Here is a 21,455-nt window from a genome sequence, read left to right on the forward strand (position 1 = left end):
ACAGATCCTTCCATCGTGTGTGTTTACAAAGCAAATGAAGAAACATTCTGCAGTCGATGTGGTCCTGTGGCTACATTCGTTTTGTGCTTTGTCCACAACCCACATCCTACTGAAGCGATTTAAAAAAAAATTGCAAATTATTCGAATTATGATCGATGAGCCTAGCTGAATATACAAAAGAGCTGGGCTGGGGGATTGCGGCACGGGTGGTCCCAAAATTTGTTTGGCAGAGTTGCGTCCCTTCGGAGCTGCAGAAAACTAAGATTGAGAGTATTTATCTCAGATTATTTTCACATGTTCAAGGTTTGTCTGCGCCACATCCGTGCTCGAGGCTTTCACACCGAAAGGAAACACGTAAAACCTACGTCATGCCTCATTACCTTGTTTCAGGGGGATTCCGGCGGTCCTCTCGTTTGTTCTCGTGGCGGTTACTACTTCCTCGTGGGTGTGACGTCATGGGGAGTCAGTGGTTGTCAGACATCAGGCTATCCCAGTGTGTTTTCACGTGTTTCGTTCTATGACAAATGGATACAGGATATGATACGGACGTACTCAAAGAAATCATAACAAGACCACTAATAGACAATTTTTTATATATGTGAAATATTATACATACATAAGGTAAATAGATTGTATATTGTAAATAAATATTTTTTTGTTCTTATACGTGTTTATGAATTCTGTTGTGACGTGGGTACTCACCAATGACTGATTTTCACACTTAACTGATTTTCATTAACCCATGCTTGTCGTAAGAGGCGAATAACGTGATCGGGTGGTCATGCTTGCTGGCTTCGTTGATACATGTCATACTATCCTAATTGCGTAGATCGATGCTCATGTAGTTGATCACTGGTTTGTCTGGACCAGACTCGAATATCTAAACCACCACCATAGAGCTGTTATATTGCCAAATACGTCGTAAACCTAAACTCACTCACTCACAGCTAACACAGCTAAGGTTATATCAGAAACGTATATCACCTTACTTCGGCTGTTTTACGGCGTGATATCCGAAATAACAGTCTACTGACAATATTTCGTAGAAAGAACGTTATTCACAGCTATATGTACACCTGTCCAGCTGCCGCTACCAGTTGAGGTAGTACCAGGGCCCGTGTGTACCAACATGACTCAGCCGTATGTCTAAGGTTGGTGTAGGGATCTTTGGTTGCTTTGTAAGTTTGGACCAAGGATGAACTTACCTTTCTGCCTACGTGGCTGCATGATAGATATTCTTTATTTCCTCCAGTGAAAGAACATACAATGTGGTACGACTCTTGACATTTGTCAGTCAATGGTGTTTGTATAGCCCCCGTAACACCGTGCCAAAAAATGACTGAAGGGTGAGTGAGTTAATCATTAAATTAACGGCATTGTTCCGCCACACTGACATAAGTTGATGAACACAAGGTTGAAGTGAAGTACACTTCTCGATATTTCCTTTGGAAGAAATGCATCACTTTCATTCAAAGAAGTGGTGCTTAAGTAGCATATTATGTTTATAATGTCTTCATTACAGTAAAGATGTAATATCATTTAAGGAAATGCAGACTTCATCTAGGGATTTAGAAATGTAGCAATGTTTAAAGGCAGTAGTGAAAAGAATGCGGTTTCAGTTACTTTGAGACAGTATATGATTCACTCCACAAAAGAAGAATTTACACCACAGACGAAAACCAACATATATGCCTAGGTCATGAGAAGGGGCAATTTGCAACTTGAATGACTGAAAAAAATGTCGAAAAAATAATACAAGAATGAAATAACCTAGGTACAGAATGAGTATTTCTTAAATGTTGAATCTGTGCACCAAATGCAATTATATTGTATTGGCGTAGAACACTGTCCAGTACTTTTTTCCTCTATCCTAAACCATCGCAGCCAAAAGAAAACCTCATAAAGGTACATTCTAGCCTTGGGGCGTCGTGAAGGTGGTGCTGCAGGGGTTGTGGTAGCTGACCCCAAGGAGACATTTCAACATAGAAGGGGACGCTCTCTGGTTACCATACAGCGTTTACTGATATAAACTTGTGATCGGAGCCTTGCCTTTGTTCTCAAGTATTCTTAATCAATACTTTAAAACACGTCCGTTAGATTTTCTGAATCTTGTCTCTACACATACATTAGACATTGTGTATTTGAAGACATTTTGACGTTTTAAAGAAAACCTGCTTAACAGTGCCACTGATACAAGTAATTTTCTGTGATTATATATATAAATGAATATACATTTTTCTATGCATCAGAGTAGACACCTTGAAATATTTTGTATCTATGCATCAGACTAGACACCTTCAAACGGACTCGGATCTGTTGTTACTAAACTAGACATTTGTATAGCTTCGATATCCAGTTCGCCATTTCAGCTGCTTAAGGGCGTTACGATCATGCAATCGAAATCAAATAGGTGCGCAAACGATATCAAAGAAAAAACCCAACAGCATAATTTCTCCATCTTTGAAGCTACAGCCGGACAGATGCTGGAGAAGAAAAAAGACAGTGATAACGTATTCATACACGTTCCATCATTTGATCCAAAGGCTATATTCAGTTTCAGCTGATTATCCTTATCTGCAGAGGCAGTTTAACTCCGCAAAGCGCTGTAATCAGCATCTCGTTTTGAGATAATTATCTCATTATCAGTAGGACATCGCCCGGGGACTTCACTGTACAGCAAACGGTAATCCAGATTAAGATAATAAGTAGATTGTTATCTGCAGGTATATAAGCACATGCACCGTACCAGTGACCACCATCAGCAGGTCTGCAGTGAAATAAGTTGTTGGGTCATCGTTGGTGGCTGCTGAATATGGACTTCAAGATGCTAAACGAGAAGTTTCGGGTCTATGCAAGACCTGCAATGGCACTAATTATAGCAACAGCTGTTATCATGCTTTTGTATGTGAAGCTCCCGAAAACATACAGGAAATATTGGACGCCACAGGAACCATGCATTAGCAGTCTGAATACGAAAATGGACAGTATTCAGAATTCAGTTGGTGTGTTGTCTGAGGATATTAAATCACAGCAGAAGAAGATGCGGCAGCAAAATCGAGTTCCAACCCCAGCTCCACAACCAACTCCAGCGAAACCTATACCAATACCAAAAGTTCAAGCTAAGCCCTTTAAGAAAAAGATTCAGTATCAGGGAATTGCGTACAAAAGAACGAACGGAAACTGGATATCAGACGACAGTATGTGTACAGAAGACGAGGTGTATGATGAGGCCACCCTCAAAACACCTGCTGGAAATACGCCCATCTTCATCCACAAAGTCGTGGAGGATCGCTCAGTGTCTAAATATTTGAAGACTGTAGGTAACTGGGAACCGGACGTCATGTACACTGCGTTTGAAGTGCTCAGACAAAATAAAGACCACGTCTTCGTGGACGTCGGCGGCAACATTGGAACCTTCAGTCTCGCTGCTGCTAAACTAGGCAACAGGGTCATCTCCGTGGAACCGTATGCTATGAACACCAAACGCTTGTGTCGAGGAGTGGTAAAGGGAGGGTTTGCTGGACAGATGTTCATCATACACAACGCAATGTCGGAGCTTCGAGAAACTCTCACATTTAAACTCGAACCTGGTGATGTAGCAATGACTCGCGTAGCAAAGGTAACTAATACAACTTCAAGTACTGAAACCGTAACTTCCATCCAGATGAACGATCTTCTGGAGTTGTTTGACTTCAAGTCTGCTGTTGTGAAACTGGATTGTGAGGATCACGAAGTTGAGGTGATGAAAGGCGCTGAGATTTTCTTTCAAAAAGTCGATGTGCGTATGGTGCTGATAGAATGGGATAAACTCGTCCGAAACCAAGGGACACTTTATATCATTGAAATGATGAAGAGGTTTAATTTCAAACCATACGATCTCGGGAAAAAGGCAAAATCCTTAGATATGTCCAAGTATACTGAATGGAAAAGTAGGAACGTTGTGTTTAGGAAAGCATGAAGTCAACTTGACTATAAGAGGGGGATTGTAGGTTGTATATGGATATTGCATAACATTGCATATGAGTTGCAGTGTGAGTGTATATATTGTATGTGAGGTGCTGTATTTATTGTATGATATTTTGTTGAAATGTACAAATAAAACTTCATTCCTTCAGGTTCTTTGCTTAATGTGTTGAGCTTTATTGAGTGATATTCACATACTGAGTTTAAGGAGAAGGACTTTCTTCAGCCGATGCTTTTTTCTGTCTCTGCTAAAATCTGAGAATTTACGGTTTATCCTGTACATGTACCGAGACATTTACAACTCTACATGCCAGACCAGGTGTTTTCTATTTCGATTGTGCTACGACTTAGTCCGACAAGGTTCACTCGATCAGGTCACTCACTATATCCGTTTCAACTCAACAATCGACTCTTACAGCAAACATGGTGGAATAATTGTCGCCTCTTAAAACAGAAAATAGGGTAACATGGATACAAATGTAAGGTCATAGTAGATGTCTCTTACAGTAAATATGTAAGGTCACAGCAGTCGACTCTTACAGTTAATATATAAGGTCATAGTAGTCGACTCTTACAGTAAATATATAAGGTCATAGCAGTCGACTCTTACAGTTAATATATAAGGTCATAGTAGTCGACTCTTACAGTTAATATATAAGGTCATAGTAGTCGACTCTTACAGTAAATATATAAGGTCATAGCAGTCGACTCTTACAGTTAATATATAAGGTCATAGCAGTCGACTCTTACAGTTAATATATAAGGTCATAGTAGTCGACTCTTACAGTTAATATATAAGGTCATAGCAGTCGACTCTTACAGTTAATATATAAGGTCATAGTAGTCGACTCTTACAGTTAATATATAAGGTCATAGTAGTCGACTCTTACAGTAAATATATAAGGTCATAGCAGTCGACTCTTACAGTTAATATATAAGGTCATAGTAGTCGACTCTTACAGTTAATATGTAAGGTCATAGTAGATGTCTCTTACAGTAAATATGTAAGGTCATAGTAGTCGACTCTTACAGTAAATATGTAAGGTCATAGTAGATGTCTCTTACAGTAAATATATAAGGTCATAGTAGTCGACTCTTACAGTAAATATATAAGGTCATAGTAGCTGACTCTTACAGTAAATATAAAAGGTCATAGTAGCCGACTCTTACACTAAATATGTAAGGTCATAGTAGATGTCTCTTACAGTTAATATATAAGGTCACAGTAGATGTCTCTTACAGTAAATATGTAAGGTCACAGTAGATGTCTCTTACAGTAAATATATAAGGTCATAGTAGATGTCTCTTACAGTAAATATGTAAGGTCATAGTAGATGTCTCTTACAGTAAATATATAAGGTCATAGTAGATGTCTCTTACAGTAAATATGTAAGGTCATAGTAGTCGACTCTTACAGTAAATATATAAGGTCATAGTAGTCGACTCTTACAGTAAATATATAAGGTCATAGTAGTCGACTCTTACAGTAAATATATAAGGTCATAGTAGATGTCTCTTACAGTTAATATGTAAGGTCACAGTAGATGTCTCTTACAGTAAATATGTAAGGTCATAGTAGTCGACTCTTACAGTAAATATATAAGGTCATAGTAGACGACTCTTACAGTAAATATGTAAGGTCACAGTAGATGTCTCTTACAGTAAATATGTAAGGTCAAAGTAGATGTCTCTTACAGTAAATATATAAGGTCATAGTAGATGTCTCTTACAGTAAATATATAAGGTCATAGTAGTCGACTCTTACAGTAAATATATAAGGTCATAGTAGATGTCTCTCACAGTAAATATATAAGGTCATAGTAGATGTCTCTTACAGTTAATATATAAGGTCATAGTAGATGTCTCTTACAGTAAATATATAAGGTCATAGTAGTCGACTCTTACAGTTAATATATAAGGTCACAGTAGATGTCTCTTACAGTAAATATGTAAGGTCATAGTAGATGTCTCTTACAGTAAATATGTAAGGTCATAGTAGTCGACTCTTACAGTAAATATATAAGGTCATAGTAGTCGACTCTTACAGTAAATATATAAGGTCACAGTAGATGTCTCTTACAGTAAATATGTAAGGTCATAGTAGTCGACTCTTACAGTAAATATATAAGGTCATAGTAGACGACTCTTACAGCAAATATGTAAGGTCACAGTAGATGTCTCTTACAGTAAATATATAAGGTCATAGTAGTCGACTCTTACAGTAAATATATAAGGTCATAGTAGCCGACTCTTACACTAAATATGTAAGGTCATAGTAGATGTCTCTTACAGTTAATATATAAGGTCACAGTAGATGTCTCTTACAGTAAATATGTAAGGTCACAGTAGATGTCTCTTACAGTAAATATATAAGGTCATAGTAGATGTCTCTTACAGTAAATATATAAGGTCATAGTAGTCGACTCTTACAGTAAATATATAAGGTCATAGTAGATGTCTCTTACAGTTAACATGTAAGGTCATAGTAGTCGACTCTTACAGTAAATATATAAGGTCATAGTAGATGTCTCTCACAGTAAATATATAAGGTCATAGTAGTCGACTCTTACAGTAAATATGTAAGGTCACAGTAGATGTCTCTTACAGTAAATATATAAGGTCATAGTAGTCGACTCTTACAGTAAATACATAAGGTCATAGTAGTCGACTCCTACAGTAAATATATAAGGTCATAGTAGATGTCTCTTACAGTTAATATGTAAGGTCACAGTAGATGTCTCTTACAGTAAATATGTAAGGTCATAGTAGTCGACTCTTACAGTAAATATATAAGGTCATAGTAGACGACTCTTACAGTAAATATGTAAGGTCACAGTAGATGTCTCTTACAGTAAATATATAAGGTCATAGTAGTCGACTCTTACAGTAAATATGTAAGGTCATAGTAGCTGACTCTTACAGTAAATATATCAAGTCATAGCAGTCGACACTTACAGTAAATATATAAGGTCATAGTAGATGTCTCTTACAGTAAATATGTAAGGTCATAGTAGATGTCTCATACAGTTAATATGTAAGGTCACAGTAGATGTCTCTTACAGTAAATATGTAAGGTCATAGTAGTCGACTCTTACAGTAAATATATAAGGTCATATTAGACGACTCTTACAGTAAATATGTAAGGTCACAGTAGATGTCTCTTACAGTAAATATATAAGGTCATAGTAGTCGACTCTTACAGTAAATATATAAGGTCATAGTAGATGTCTCTTACAGTTAATATGTAAGGTCATAGTAGTCGACTCTTACAGTAAATATATAAGGTCATAGTAGATGTCTCTTACAGTAAATATGTAAGGTCATAGTAGATGTCTCTTACAGTAAATATATAAGGTCATAGTAGTCGACTCTTACAGTAAATATATAAGGTCATAGTAGATGTCTCTTACAGTTAATATATAAGGTCATAGTAGTCGACTCTTACAGTTAATATATAAGGTCATAGTAGCTGACTCTTACAGTTAATATATAAGGTCACAGTAGATGTCTCTTACAGTAAATATGTAAGGTCATAGTAGTCGACTCTTACAGTAAATATATAAGGTCATAGTAGACGACTCTTACAGTAAATATGTAAGGTCATAGTAGATGTCTCTTACAGTAAATATATAAGGTCATAGTAGTCGACTCTTACAGTAAATATGTAAGGTCATAGTAGATGTCTCTTACAGTAAATATATAAGGTCATAGTAGCTGACTCTTACAGTTAATATATAAGGTCACAGTAGATGTCTCTTACAGTTAATAAATAAGGTCACAGTAGATGTCTCTTACAGTAAATATGTAAGGTCATAGTAGTCGACTCTTACAGTAAATATATAAGGTCATAGTAGTCGACTCTTACAGTAAATATGTAAGGTCATAGTAGATGTCTCTTACAGTAAATATATAAGGTCATAGTAGTCGACTCTTACAGTAAATATATAAGGTCATAGTAGCCGACTCTTACACTAAATATGTAAGGTCATAGTAGCTGACTCTTACAGTAAATATATAAGGTCATAGTAGTCGACTCTTACAGTAAATATGTAAGGTCACAGTAGATGTCTCTTACAGTAAATATGTAAGGTCATAGTAGATGTCTCTTACAGTTAATATATAAGGTCATAGTAGTCGACTCTTACAGTAAATATGTAAGGTCACAGTAGATGTCTCTTACAGTAAATATGTAAGGTCATAGTAGATGTCTCTTACAGTAAATATGTAAGGTCATAGTAGCTGACTCTTACAGTAAATATGTAAGGTCACAGTAGATTTCTCTTACAGTAAATATGTAAGGTCACAGTAGATGTCTCTTACAGTAAATATATAAGGTCATAGCAGATGTCTCTTACAGTAAATATGTAAGGTCATAGTAGTCGACTCTTACAGTAAATATGTAAGGTCATAGTAGTTGACTCTTACAGTAAATATATCAAGTCATAGCAGTCGACACTTACAGTAAATATGTAAGGTCATAGTAGATGTCTCTTACAGTAAATATATAAGGTCATAGTAGTTGATTCTTACAGTTAATATATAAGGTCACAATAGCCGACTCTTACAGTAAAGTACAAATTCTAGTACTTTTTTGGTTGAGTCCCATCCGGGATTCGAACCCGCACCCTCAGAGTCCACTTTCTAAATGACATCGTGCAATCACCGATGCTGATCCTTGTCACATTGTATATTTCAGTATCATACCTGTCCATACCACAAAGTTGGAAACTAGAATGCATGAACTGTGTTCACTTCTATACTTTTTTATCCATGTCGCCATTCAGGAATGAAACGTCATACCTTGAAACGATGTTTAGGCCGTAAAAAAAATAGACTAAAAACAAATGACAACTGGGTTATGAATAAAGTGTATTTTTCTTGTGTTAATTTATGCTAATTTATAAATAAAGACATGACTACACTTGCATGTGTGTCACACTAATTTTACAAGTAGTTTGACCCATGAAGATCCGGGGCAGGAACAGGTCCTCAGCAACCTGTGCTTTCCACGAAAGGCGACTATGCCGTAAAAGGCCACAATCGGGTGGTCAGGCTCACTGACAAGTTCATACATGTCATCTATTCCCATTTGGAAAGACTGATGCTCAAGTTGTTGGATCACTGGATTGTCTGGCCCAGGCTTGATTATTTACAAACCTCCATTGCTGGAATATTGATAATGATAATAAACTAAACTTTCTCACCCTTGCATAGTGATGTTGTGAATTATTGCTTACACTATCAGCCACTGGTTAATTATAGACATATCACCTTAACTGACAAGTGTGTGGTGGGTCCCTGACATGTTTTTTCAGTTTTGCTTTTCCTTTAATGCGTAAGGTCAATGATAGCATCATTTGTTAAGACACCATCATGCCATAGAGGTTTAACTGATCACAAAACTCATATATACTGCATAAACGGCAAATTTCTGATAGGTCCATATAAACTCTGATAACACCTTTCAACACTATTCAACTAAATAAATGAACAACTGACAAACAGCCATTAATAATTTTCAAAATATATCCCCATGGTGTCTGTGTTTGAATGAGAATATATCCGTTGAGGAATGTTTCTGAATCCAAAGCTTAGATTATTCATGATAAGTTTAACTTTAAGTTTTACAGGCTTTGTTGCTTCAGAGGAGATGTGAAGATTTCAGTTACACTACAAAAATAAAGATAGCTTTAAACACTATAACATACCAAATATCATTATATGTGTCATTCCAAAACACATCATATCAGATGTGATTGTGATTCATAAAAAATGGGCTGATGACCAAAAATAACATTTTCAATATACCCACTTGGTACAGTGTCTTAGGATAATTGAGACCATGCAAAATCCGAAGGCTTTTTATTTTCAAGGGAGATACTGAAACTGCAAAACAGAGGAGGTCAAAATACGATTGAAGCTCATCTGACATTCAGTTAGGTGAGCAAAAAATAACAGAAACCATTAATAAAAGAGCAACAGGATTCATTCCAAGAAATTTGTATGAATTATCAACAAAATAACAACATCACGGGTCAAGTGGATGTTAGGAGCAACAGCCAACAACACAGTGCTGGGTTAGGTGTGTAAATCACCTTGCAGTAACATACCAATGCACAAAAACCTGATTCGTTCCATACATATACAATATGTATACTGAAGAATCATATGTAAAGGACAAAACCATGACAACAGTTGTGTGCATTTGTTGCACAGTGTGAGTGAGGTAGAATAAGCAAATGGGTAATAAAAGTATCACAATTCATTCCAATAAATGCATAACAACAAGCTAACAACACTCGGGGATAGTTCTTATTTATGACTATTATATTCATTCCTTGTTAAGGTGAGTTATTTTAATATTTTCTGCGTAGGGGCAAGCCACTTTCTTCATTCCTTGTTAGGGGCAATTTACTATATTTATTTTTTGTTAGTGGCGAGTTATTCTAGTTATTTCCTGTTATGAGCATGTTATTATTTTACTTCATGCTAGGGGTGAGTCATTGTAGGGATTTCTTGTGAGGGTGATTGCACAACACTTAAAATCTGGAATGCAGATTGTTTAGAATTCCACTTCAACTTTTCTTTCACCACTAGGTCTGATAATCACACATAAAGGGAATAGAATAAGAAATTGTGTCCCTGCCAGGGACAAGAGATACATGCTCAAAGACCTCTGCAGTCACTAATCATAACTTTACTGGTACTCATTTGAGTGATGTTTCTCATGTAAGTGCTATCAAGTCTATAACATTATATTTCATAAAAATGAAATACAGAAAAAGTTAATGAAGTAATTCTCAACCTACTGACTCCACATGCAACATCGTTTCACTGTATTTTGAAAACAGCAGAAAAAAATTGTAAACAAACCATTAAAAAGTCTTATTTCGGGTTGGCATCATTTTGTGGAAGGGAGAGGATTGCAGTCTTTCCAGAAGCTTGACCAACACCAGCTGGTACTTTCAACACAATGGATATCTGGTTTTGCAGTTGACTAGTATCAGTTGGGGCATTCACATCAGATGAGGTTCCAGACAGAGATTTCATAATGTCTGGAGACAGCAAACTTCGGAGTGGTTTGGCAGGTTCAGCTACACTGCTGGAGGCTTGGTTTATTGGTAAGATGGATGGAAGCTGTATCACTTGGAAAAGGGGAGTGGAAGCTGACATCACAGGAAGATGAGTCTTGGTTTCAAAGCTGACAGGAACTTCCTGTGATTGCATGATCTTATTGTCTATTTGTGTTGCAAGGTCAAGCGTATCAATGGATTCAGTAGACTTTGACATTGGAGATTTAATCTGACATAGATTGTCGACACTTTCAGATCGTAACCCCAATCCAACACTTCTGAAAGGATTGGTCTTCACATTCGTAAAGTTCTCAGATATATCTGACAAAATCTGCTCGGTACCTTCCGTCATCTGAAGGCTGGCTTCTGGAGAGTCTAGATAAGGGATCTTGCCCTTATCAACATGAAACTTGTTTAGGTCAAGTACAGGTCCTGCTGCAGAATCCAAGCGCACATTCCTAGTTCCAAAAACACTGTTCGAGTCCTCCGAATGAAAGCTCTGGGGTACAGCATCTAGAGGAAAGGATGGGTCACTGCACAGACCGAACCCTCCACCCATGATGGACATGTCCTCAAGATCATCAGGGCTTCCTTGTGGTAGAGATGAGATCCTAGATTCACACAGAAGGCCTTCTTCGTCTTCCACAATGTCTGCATTAAGAGCTGCTGGTGCTGCTGCAGCTTCTCCAGCCTCATCCTCTACTTCTTCCTCCTGTTCTTCTTCACCGTCCGCATTAAGGCGGATCACTTTCACATCAATCTTATGAACATCTGGATTGAGATAATCTTTTACATCGAATTTGAGGCAGTTCTCAACTTTGATAACTTTGGCAACATTTTGAACATGCTTTTGGGAACAGTGTCTTTTGACTTTGTTGGACAAATTGCTTCTGTAAGGACAAAGGCTGCATTTATAAGGCTTGATGCCTTCGTGTGCCATGAGATGCATGGACAGTCCACTATAGTATGCTGTCTTGAAATCACAGCGATTACAAGCGTATCTCTTGTGGTCAATATGTTTACCATAGATGTGCTTCACAACAACGTATCTTGATGTTCCCTTGTATGAGCAATCAGGGCACTTAAACAGTTTCTTGCCATTGTGGATCAGACAATGGCGTTTGAAGCTGCCTGTCTCTATGGTCTTGTAGCCACAAATCTCACAAACATATCGAGTTATTCCCTGGTGTTTAGCTTTATGAAGGCACAGGGCTTTCTCAAACTTGGTCACGAACTTGCACTGACCATAGTCACAAAACAGCAATTCTCCTGAAAGAAAACCAGAAGACTCCATATTAATTTACTGTTCATGATTTCACATTCTTACTTCCATTCTCTATTGTCATTTTCATATTTCCATTTTAATATTCTGTTGACAGTGATTCCTGGAGATTCCAAATGTGACATAAACTTTTTTCCTGTTTATAGAGCCTGCATTTTCATTGCAAATAATATGTATGAAACGGTATATGACATGTATTTCCTGTTATATCATTTAGGACCAAACTGAGTACAAATACTGATATGATGAATCCACATGATCTTCTTATGGTCATTATATTTTAAACAATTAGCAGACTTATACAACAAGCCACGAGGTGGAGCAGAACACTACAGCTGGGACATATTAATTGAAGAAACGTGGGTAAGGGTACTGGGCCTGACATTTGGGGGAGGGTTTGGGGTCAGACTTATATGCTAGAGGTATTGAAAGCAAATCTTTGAAGGGGATGTAGAACTGAAATGCATAAAAAAGTCAAGATTTATGGATGTCAGTTTTCTTAATTATGAATAACACGCTTCGGAGCATATGCTTCCTCCACAACACACCTGATGAAGGAGTAAGCATATGTTCTGAAACGTTATGTTGTTCACAATAATGAGTGAGTGAATGAGTGAGTGAACTTAGTTTTACGCCGCACTCAACAATATTCCAGCCATATGGTGGCGGTCTGTAAATAATCAAGTCCGGACCAGACAATCCAGTGACCAACAACATGAACATCGTTCTGCGCAATAGTGAACCGATGACATGTGTCAACTAAGTCTGCGAGCCTGACCACCCGATCCCATTAGTCACCTCTTAAGACAAGCATAGTTTTATGGCAAGCATGTGTTGCTGAAGGCCTATTCTACCCCGAGACCTTATCAGGTCTCACAATAAAGAAGCCGGCATACATCTTACTTTTCTTAGAGTGGGGAAGGTTGTGGTGCTGAAGCTCTTTTCACAAACTAACCTATACTAAGGTTATCCTCAACTCCTATTCTTTAACATTACTCTAGCATAACCTTAGTGACCATAACCACTGATTATCTTAGTGCTTTGTGAAAGGAGTCCCTGGTTGGCGGTACAGGGGTTAACCTAACCATGAAAAAATGCTGCAGCTGTATCTTCATGTTAACAGCGTCCCATAGGACAAAAACCTGAGCCATATGAACTGAGCAGAAGGACATCATCAACTTTGTTGTAGGGGAAGTAACTCTACCTGTGTGTTTCCTCATGTGGTCACGGAGATTTGCACTGTTGACTCCCACAAATCCACAGTCCTGACTGTACGTACACACGAAGTTGCTTTTGCCTGGAATTGTAAATTGTAACAGTGAGAAACATTTAGGCTGTTTTCCTATATTTTAAAAATAAATATTAAAGGTTTGATGGCTGGGACAATGCATGTCATTGTATCCTAGTTGTGAGGATCGATTCACTGGATTGTCCAGTCCAGACTTGATTGTTTACAGACCATGTAAAACAGCTCAAATATTGCTCCAAGAGGTGTTCAGCAGCAAAGACAGTAAATTTCACATTCGTTTTAAACAAGTAACTTGACCCAAATGCAGGCCAACAGACAGTTTGATGTTATTGTGGGCATGAATAGCGGTTTATCTGTAAACATGGGCAGTATGGTTGCAGCAAGTAGTAAATATTCAGTAACAAATGTTGATGTCCAAAAGTTTTTAAGAGGAAATTTGAAATTTATCATTTTGCGGGCTAAGTTTGGTTTGATGCTACAGATAACATTTCAGTCACATTATCATCACTATGGAATTCATTTCCTACGAGTATGATGCACTTATTAGATCCGCCTTGATATTCATTAGTAGATATTCATATGCCAATCTGTATCCTTAAAGCATGACAAGCCTATGGTTATAAGTTAAACTGCAGCTTTTTCATGATTATGTTCTTAAGTACGTCAAAGCCATTTATCATCCTAACTGTCTCCAACACCAGCCATGTGTGATTAAGCGATACATACAAATGATTTGGACATTGTAGATACCACAACATCTGAACTGTCATAATACTATTACATCATCAGTTAATGACCTCACAATGCTCTGACATCTCTAAGAACACAGCTGACAATGCTATGACCTCACTGAGATCACTGCTAAAGTAGCATAATGGCAGTTTTGTGTTCAGATAATTAGATTCTGCAACTCGTAACTGATGAAGAATGATTTTGGATTATAAATAAATTTTCTCCCTCATGTCTTCTGACATGAAATATATCAACACGCATTGACCAATGTAAAAAAACCTTGGCAAGCCTTTTTTTTAAGTAGAATTAACTGTTTTGATATATTTGACATCAGAGGACCCTTGGATGAGATTCTCTATAATCAAAGGATTGCAAATGTGGAGTCTCTGAGTCTGATGCCAATTAATCAATAGTAGAAATGGAAACGAACATTAGTATGTGTAACTATCGATAATTTAGTAACTAACTTCCTTTGATAAACGTGCAGTGCAAAATTCAGGAAGTACTAAAAATCGTTCACTTTGATATTGAGTTATCCCCCCCTGTTATCTCTTAAGTTTACATGATCTGGGTTTCATGTTTCTTGTCAGTTATTAAAAGAGACTGAAACTTCTGTAACTTTGTTTTATATACATTCTATACATTCATGTTGGAAATGACTTCAAATGAGACAACTAAAGGAGAAAAAAACTATTGCAATAGACCATCATTATTGCAATAGTTGTATAATCCTCAGTAGTCAGCCCACATGGGTGTCATAAAAGAGATGAAGTCTGTGATCTGAAACTCCCTCAGTAAGCTTATGTGTCATGACAAAACTGGAATATTGTTCAAAGTGATATCAATACAAGCTTACTCATCCATTGTCTGATGTTGACCATTTTCTTACAGCATAAATATAGCATTTCAAAGGCTTACCATTATGTTTCTTGGCACTGTGTCTGGTGAGACTAGACTTGTTCTTGAATCTCCTGGGGCAGTGTTCACACAGGAAGCTGGGCTGGGCATGTTTACTCTTATGGCTCTGTAGCTGACTCTTCCAAATCGTGGTGAAATCACACTGGTCGCACTGCAGCACCTCGCCATTGTTGTGGGCTCGAATGTGTCTCTTCATGAAGCCCAGATAGTTGGATTCATGGCTGCACAGTCTACACCTATACACAGTATGATTGTCCTTCACAAATTCATCCCAGTGAGACTCATCTACTGCATCTTCAGTTTCCACAACAGTCTTACAACTTTCATCTTCATCCGTCATGCAAGCTTCAATCTGATTATCGTCTTTTGAAAAGATATTTTCTGTTTCTTGAACAAAACTGTTATACATAGTTTCAGCTTCTTTCTCTGCCTCGGACAGAGTTAACTGATTCTTGTTGACATCTTTCACCACAGTATCTAAATGAACATCAACTATATTTGTATTTGGAGAATTAATATTTGGACTCAGAACATTTTTGTCCTCCACAGTGTAATCCTGTGATCTAGTTCTCCCCAAAATATGAACATTGTTTGTTTTATGTTCTGAATTTGATGAGGTTGAAGGATGAAGAATTTGTTTCCCTTGTTTCAGAACGGCATCATCAAGTTCACAAACAGAGAAGTCAGATATGAGTGTGACATCTTTGCTGAGAAGTTGTAGAAACATATCTCTGGGGCATGCAAACAGCTGACATGACGAGGTCTGCCGGTTGCCGTCGCAGATGGCTGCATGATGTGCATACATTTCCTGGGTGCTGAGCAGGCCATCACATCTAGGGCAGCCCAGGTACATCACTGGAGCAGCTGGTATCATGGTCAAGTTATACCTAGCAAACAAATACAAACAATTATGGTGAGTGAGTGAGCATGGTTTTACATGGTTTTCAGCAAGATCAGGGCTTTTAGTAATATCATGGTTGGAGACACCATAAATAGGCCTCACACACTCTACCCATGTGGTGAATCAAACCCAGGTCTTTGACAAGCGAATACTTTAACCACTAGGCCACATAACCACCCAGAGCAGTTACTGATAATTACTAAAAGAAAACTATTGTAAGCTCTAACTGGAAAGTAGCCTTCCATGATTTATTAATTTATTATATTTCATAGTAAAAAAAGTATATGTTGGGACAAGTGTTGAAAAAAATTACAACAAAGCTGGCATACAATCATCTGTCTACTGTCAGCTGCTACAAATAATATTAGCTCCAGGAACTAGAGCTGATGATATTTACTCACAATGTGAAGTTCCAAGGATAACTTTGGGCAAAGATTTGCGGATTTTTACCCATTGAAATACAAAAATTTTAACATGGAGAGAAATTCCCATCACTTATGCATACTTATACTATGTAATAATGGCAATAATGAAGAAAGATCCAATAATTTCATCTGAAAATCCAATTCAGATTAAGGAAGAGATTTCCTCCACTGACCATTTGCTCCAGAGTGATCCCTGGAGTTCCACATATATCCATTAACATGTTCAGGGATAGATAGGAAACTGAATGTCTGATATTTAAGAACAACTAAACTCAATTTTTTTTTACTCTTTGTACCACTGCATACGAAAGATTTCTGGTTAGTCATAAACCGAACACCATTCTTTTTTTAAAGAAAATTGTGCCTAATTAATACCAAGCGCTTAAAAGTTGCTAAAAAGCCGTCTGCTTCTCTCTCACCCGCAAACGAAACCACAGACAGGTTATGTAACTCTGTCGCCAAAGCCATGCCGTGACGTCATAGAAGGAACGATTTACAGTTAGTCATTTTGCTGATTTCACGACATCACCAAAGACATGCCAAATTGTTGTGTTGCCGTCAATTGCTCCTTGGGGTCCGGTGATGGTGTCACTATGCACAGATGTTCCACCGGACCCCGTAGTTTGTGCTTAAACTGGTTGTTTGTGTGTGCGAAGCAAGCGTTGTGGAAGCTTGTGGTATATACTAAATTGTATTGTTCGCCCCCTACCACCCTTCCAGGATAGAAAATGGAGTTCAAGTTTCATCGAGTTTATAAAATAAAGACTGCTTACTACACACTGCTGACCAAAAGGATTTTGCATGAATATAACACTTTCTTCCTTGGATGCGAGGATGTGGTCAAAGTGACAATATTATTTGAAGTAATATTATATTGACCGCCGCCTCGATTCCAAGAGTGAAATTGTTATGTTATAAGCAATGTCATGTAAAATCCTAATGTCCATCAATAAAATACATGGGTGCCACCATCTTTGAAAATCGTGAAGTCACAGAGTAAAGTCCATTTGAATTAATGAGATTATGGTTTGTTTTCATCAAGTTAGAAAATCAAAACTACTTTCTACTAGTAGTGAAATATGTATTTGAATCATGACCAAAAGTAGTTTGCATGACACAACTTGTAACTTAACATTAGCAAGGTCGGGGTCGAAGTGAAAATACTGCGCGATAAATTTCAACACTTGCTAAATTTACTTGGTTTGTAAACGTTCACTCACCAGTATGTAGACACTTGTCAATATAAGTCTTTATATTTGGTCTCATAATCCTAATTACTTTATAATCATACTTGTATGCATTTTGAAACTTATCAAAAAGAAGTGATCTGCGAATGTATAACAGGAATGTAATATCTAGACATTTTGAAGTTTATAATTCGCACACACGCCCTAGTGTATGTCGTCTTTATCATTACAACTTCACGACGAAAACAATGATTCTGTGAAAGCTACGACAACTTAATAAAAACAAAATGCAAATATTTAAATTAAAACAAATTAAAGTTATAGGAGCAATGTCAGGCTCTTACTTGGTTGGAGGAATGTATCCATCAATATCAACAAAAACGAGTGATATATAATTCATCTGCAGATTTCCGAAGTGATGTGTCTTTCAACAACCTAATATACGAAATGTATCATTTCAGGTTTTCACATTGCTGTATAGTCTCAATGGTCACCCAAGATAGCACACCTGGCAACTACTTGCATAATGTGCGTATTCTTTTAAAAAAGTCATTTAGTTAGCCAATACTGAGCAATCAATCAATGTATTGGCGGTTAATCCTTTGACAGAAGGGTGTTGTTTTTACATAGACACATACATGACAGAGTGTATTCAGTATAGATTAGTAAATGTACATACATGAACACTACCTTTTGACAAATCCCCATTGAAATCCGTATAAAAGTAATTAATCAATCAGCGTGTTATCGGTTAATCCTTTGATCGATCCAGAAACAAGAAATGCCAAATGGGGATCTTTGTCGGGTAATCTAAGTGGTGTTACCATGAATTATACCTGTTATAAATTCATTAACTGAGCATCAAGTGAATGATGACAAAAAACGTGTAGGTTTATTCCACCTAACACAGATTACAACCTAGCGACACCATGTGATTTTGACAAAATCGTCTATGAAAACAACGGTTGCAACTCGGAAACTAGGCAAAGCAGGAGACAAAACTAAATGATAGAGCTTTCAGTTTTCACAACAGATGTCGCGATTTCCGGTTTGCAGAAACCTGTAAATGAAATAGTTTACCCCTGCATAGAACCTCATATCTCTACCTACTATTACCTACTACGCTCTGATTGGTTAAAATTTCGTTTGCGGCTGAGAATTGTGCACTGTTGTCAAAAAGGTCAATTTAAGGTAATTAAAGATCGAATTGAGCAGTTTTAATGACGGGATTTCATTTATAACAATGTAAATTAGTGATTTATGCATTTGCACCCCCTGGAATATATGTGATCTTTAATAGTTAATAATTTACATCTGTGAAAAACAACCTCTCCTTGAATACCAAATAGTAGTTGGTTCCTAGTTCCGTTTCCTCATAAACACTCAGGTTTGATGCATGCTGACTTAGTTATCCAGACATTACAATAAAGTCAGAGGATCCTATCTCAGTTTATATAGCATAATGGTTGTATAAATTGTTTTGAGTCATCGGTGTCTGCTGTTCAAGACTATTAAAAAAATGAGAATACTCACTGAGAACAAATAACCACTAAACTTACACAGAGAGCATGAAATAAACATGTATATGATTAAATAAAACAATTGCAGGTCATAAATTAAAAAATATGCCACGCCCACTAACACTAGTAACAGTATACTGTTTCCTGTTTGACTGATAGGAATGGTTGGGACTGTATTATGTCACTTATGTCATACTGTTTGTCTGCAGGTTTATTTGATTAAAGATTATATGACTTTATATTTATACAACTGAATTAAATGTGTTTTGCAGTTTATCATTAATCAATAAATTGTGACCCATCATAAGGGAACCCATGAGTCTGAAGGAACATGTAAAATGCTGTTCTCCAACTTTCACAGCTAAAAAGAGGATGACCTCATGACCGCTTGTGGTGACTATATATATAGCCTGGTATAAGGTCATTAATGAGAATGGAACAGGTATCATTGATATTAATGATAACATAGGTCTAGTTTGCTTTTGGATGTATAAAACATAACATACCAACTTTCAGAGTGTTTATTATGACATTTGATGAGGTTTGATCTGTTTCCTTTGTGAAATGCCACTGTCGTTTTGACTTTGACAACTGGTTTATGGTTGCAATGACCTGTTGACCGTGATGACCCGATTCCGTCAATACCATCATGGTATATGTACAGCTGATAAAGACATTTAATAAATAAGTGATTCTTATGGCACTACACGTCATAACAATGAAGAATGTGCACCTGTTGAGATTTGCTAATATTCTCATCAGAGGCACGATAAATAATCTCACTTGAGCAGCAGTAATTTGTGTAAATTAGCAAGAATAAATTATCTCCCTTCGACAGTACATTTCCGACTTGACGGGAAACCCACCGTTCGACAGCATGAAAGGAGCATAAATTCAGTGCAACGTGGATCGTGTGGTAACGTAAAACGAGGAAGTAGATGTCAGTTTCAAACAGTGCAAGAATCAAACACATACCCAATTTTCACTGGACGTAACCTTGCATTCCTGTCATTAGCAAGGATTCCAAGACAGGAAGTACCACCTGAGTTACGTACCTTTCATGGACGTTGAGAAACAGGGAAGCGCTAGTAAAATACCAATCCTTCCCGTTAAACGAGGACGAATAATTTATTGTTGTATTATAATCTGTTTTCTGACTGTCTTAATATGCTTCATTTGGAATAACGCTTAGACAATGAAAACGCAGATGATAAATACCAGTCTGTCTGATTTTATACATGTGCGAAACGTGTGTCTAATAATGTATGTATGTGTGTGCGTGCGTGCGTGCGTGTGTGTGCAGCACTGTTGGCTTGTAACATTGTGTTATGATGTCACAATAAACATGATGTCACAGTGTGACAATGGCATCTAGCTTGTAATCTAGACATAGCTTAAATTAGTAGTTGCTGATAATTAATTTACAGTGTGAGTGGGTTTAGTGTTACGTCGCATTCAGCAATATTCCAGCCATAAAGAGGCAGCATGTAAATATTCGAGTCTAGACCAGACAATCAGGTGATCGACAGTATAAGCATCGATCTACGCATTTGGGATACGATGTCATCATGACATGTGTCAACCAAATCGGCGAGCCTAACCATTCAATACCGTTAATCGCCTCTTACAACAAGCATGTGTTACTGAAGACCAATTCTAACCCGAATTTTCACAACTGACTAAATGGTTAGTGTTCACGCTGAAACAAACCAAGCAATCGATGATTCAGCCTAATGATGGTGTGATGATGATTTTTGTGGATTAGAACGTACAAAGTGACCAACTCTGCATGTGATGTACAAATCAATAACCCCTTCCCATATTTTGAGCTTAAATATGTAATACCCTCATGAACAAATTGCAGACAAATCTAGGCCCAGAGGACTAGTACAACCTATTGACTGATTCCTAATATTCCATGTTTTTCAAATTTCATGTTTTTATTCATTTGACTTATAGACAGTTCCATTTATACATAGTAGCATTCAATGTACAGCATATAAGAGGTGCTCCTAGAATGGACGTGACAAGTGTGTGTTTACGTTATAATACGTTGTTCAAGGGTTTCCACTTCGAATGAAATTTAGGCAAGACATTGTTTTCAGATGCAATAATTCTTTCTACTTTATACACATCCTTGACGATATTAACAAAACAGTCAATCCTGTTCATTCTGTTTTATACTTGAATATGAATATGTTTTTG

At 37.2% G+C, this 21,455-nt stretch overlaps 2 protein-coding genes across 2 annotated transcripts; one reads left to right on the top strand and one right to left on the bottom strand.

Annotated features, from left to right (window-relative positions):
* Positions 1-2,812: 2,812 nt before the first annotated feature.
* On the top strand, positions 2,813-3,958 carry LOC137278768 (uncharacterized). Its single transcript, XM_067811278.1, has one exon. It carries the CDS (start codon positions 2,813-2,815, stop codon positions 3,956-3,958), a length of 1,146 nt encoding a protein of 381 aa, XP_067667379.1.
* Positions 3,959-9,809: 5,851 nt separating this feature from the next.
* On the bottom strand, positions 9,810-20,284 carry LOC137277726 (uncharacterized). The gene is made up of 4 exons (XM_067809619.1): positions 20,226-20,284; positions 15,218-16,104; positions 13,523-13,615; positions 9,810-12,305 (listed from the first exon to the last, which is right to left on the bottom strand). Exons 2-4 carry the CDS (start codon positions 16,089-16,091, stop codon positions 10,849-10,851), a joined length of 2,424 nt encoding a protein of 807 aa, XP_067665720.1. The 5' UTR covers positions 16,092-16,104; positions 20,226-20,284; the 3' UTR covers positions 9,810-10,848.
* Positions 20,285-21,455: the final 1,171 nt, after the last annotated feature.

The sequence above is a fragment of the Haliotis asinina genome, chromosome 3 (genome assembly GCF_037392515.1).
Source record: "Haliotis asinina isolate JCU_RB_2024 chromosome 3, JCU_Hal_asi_v2, whole genome shotgun sequence".
In the NCBI taxonomy this organism is placed as follows: domain Eukaryota; kingdom Metazoa; phylum Mollusca; class Gastropoda; order Lepetellida; family Haliotidae; genus Haliotis; species Haliotis asinina.

Bases quoted from the DNA above. Each gene is read 5' to 3' on its own strand.
- LOC137277726 (XM_067809619.1), bottom strand. From the start codon at position 16,091: ATGATACCAGCTGCTCCAGTGATGTACCTGGGCTGCCCTAGATGTGAT. The intron at 13,616-15,217 runs GTAAGCCTTTGA...TTACAATTCCAG, and splicing joins CAGTGCCAAGAAACATAATG to GCAAAAGCAACTTCGTGTGT. The intron at 12,306-13,522 runs GTAGAGTTACTT...GTTTTCTTTCAG, and splicing joins CCACATGAGGAAACACACAG to GAGAATTGCTGTTTTGTGAC.
- LOC137278768 (XM_067811278.1), top strand. From the start codon at position 2,813: ATGGACTTCAAGATGCTAAACGAGAAGTTTCGGGTCTATGCAAGACCT.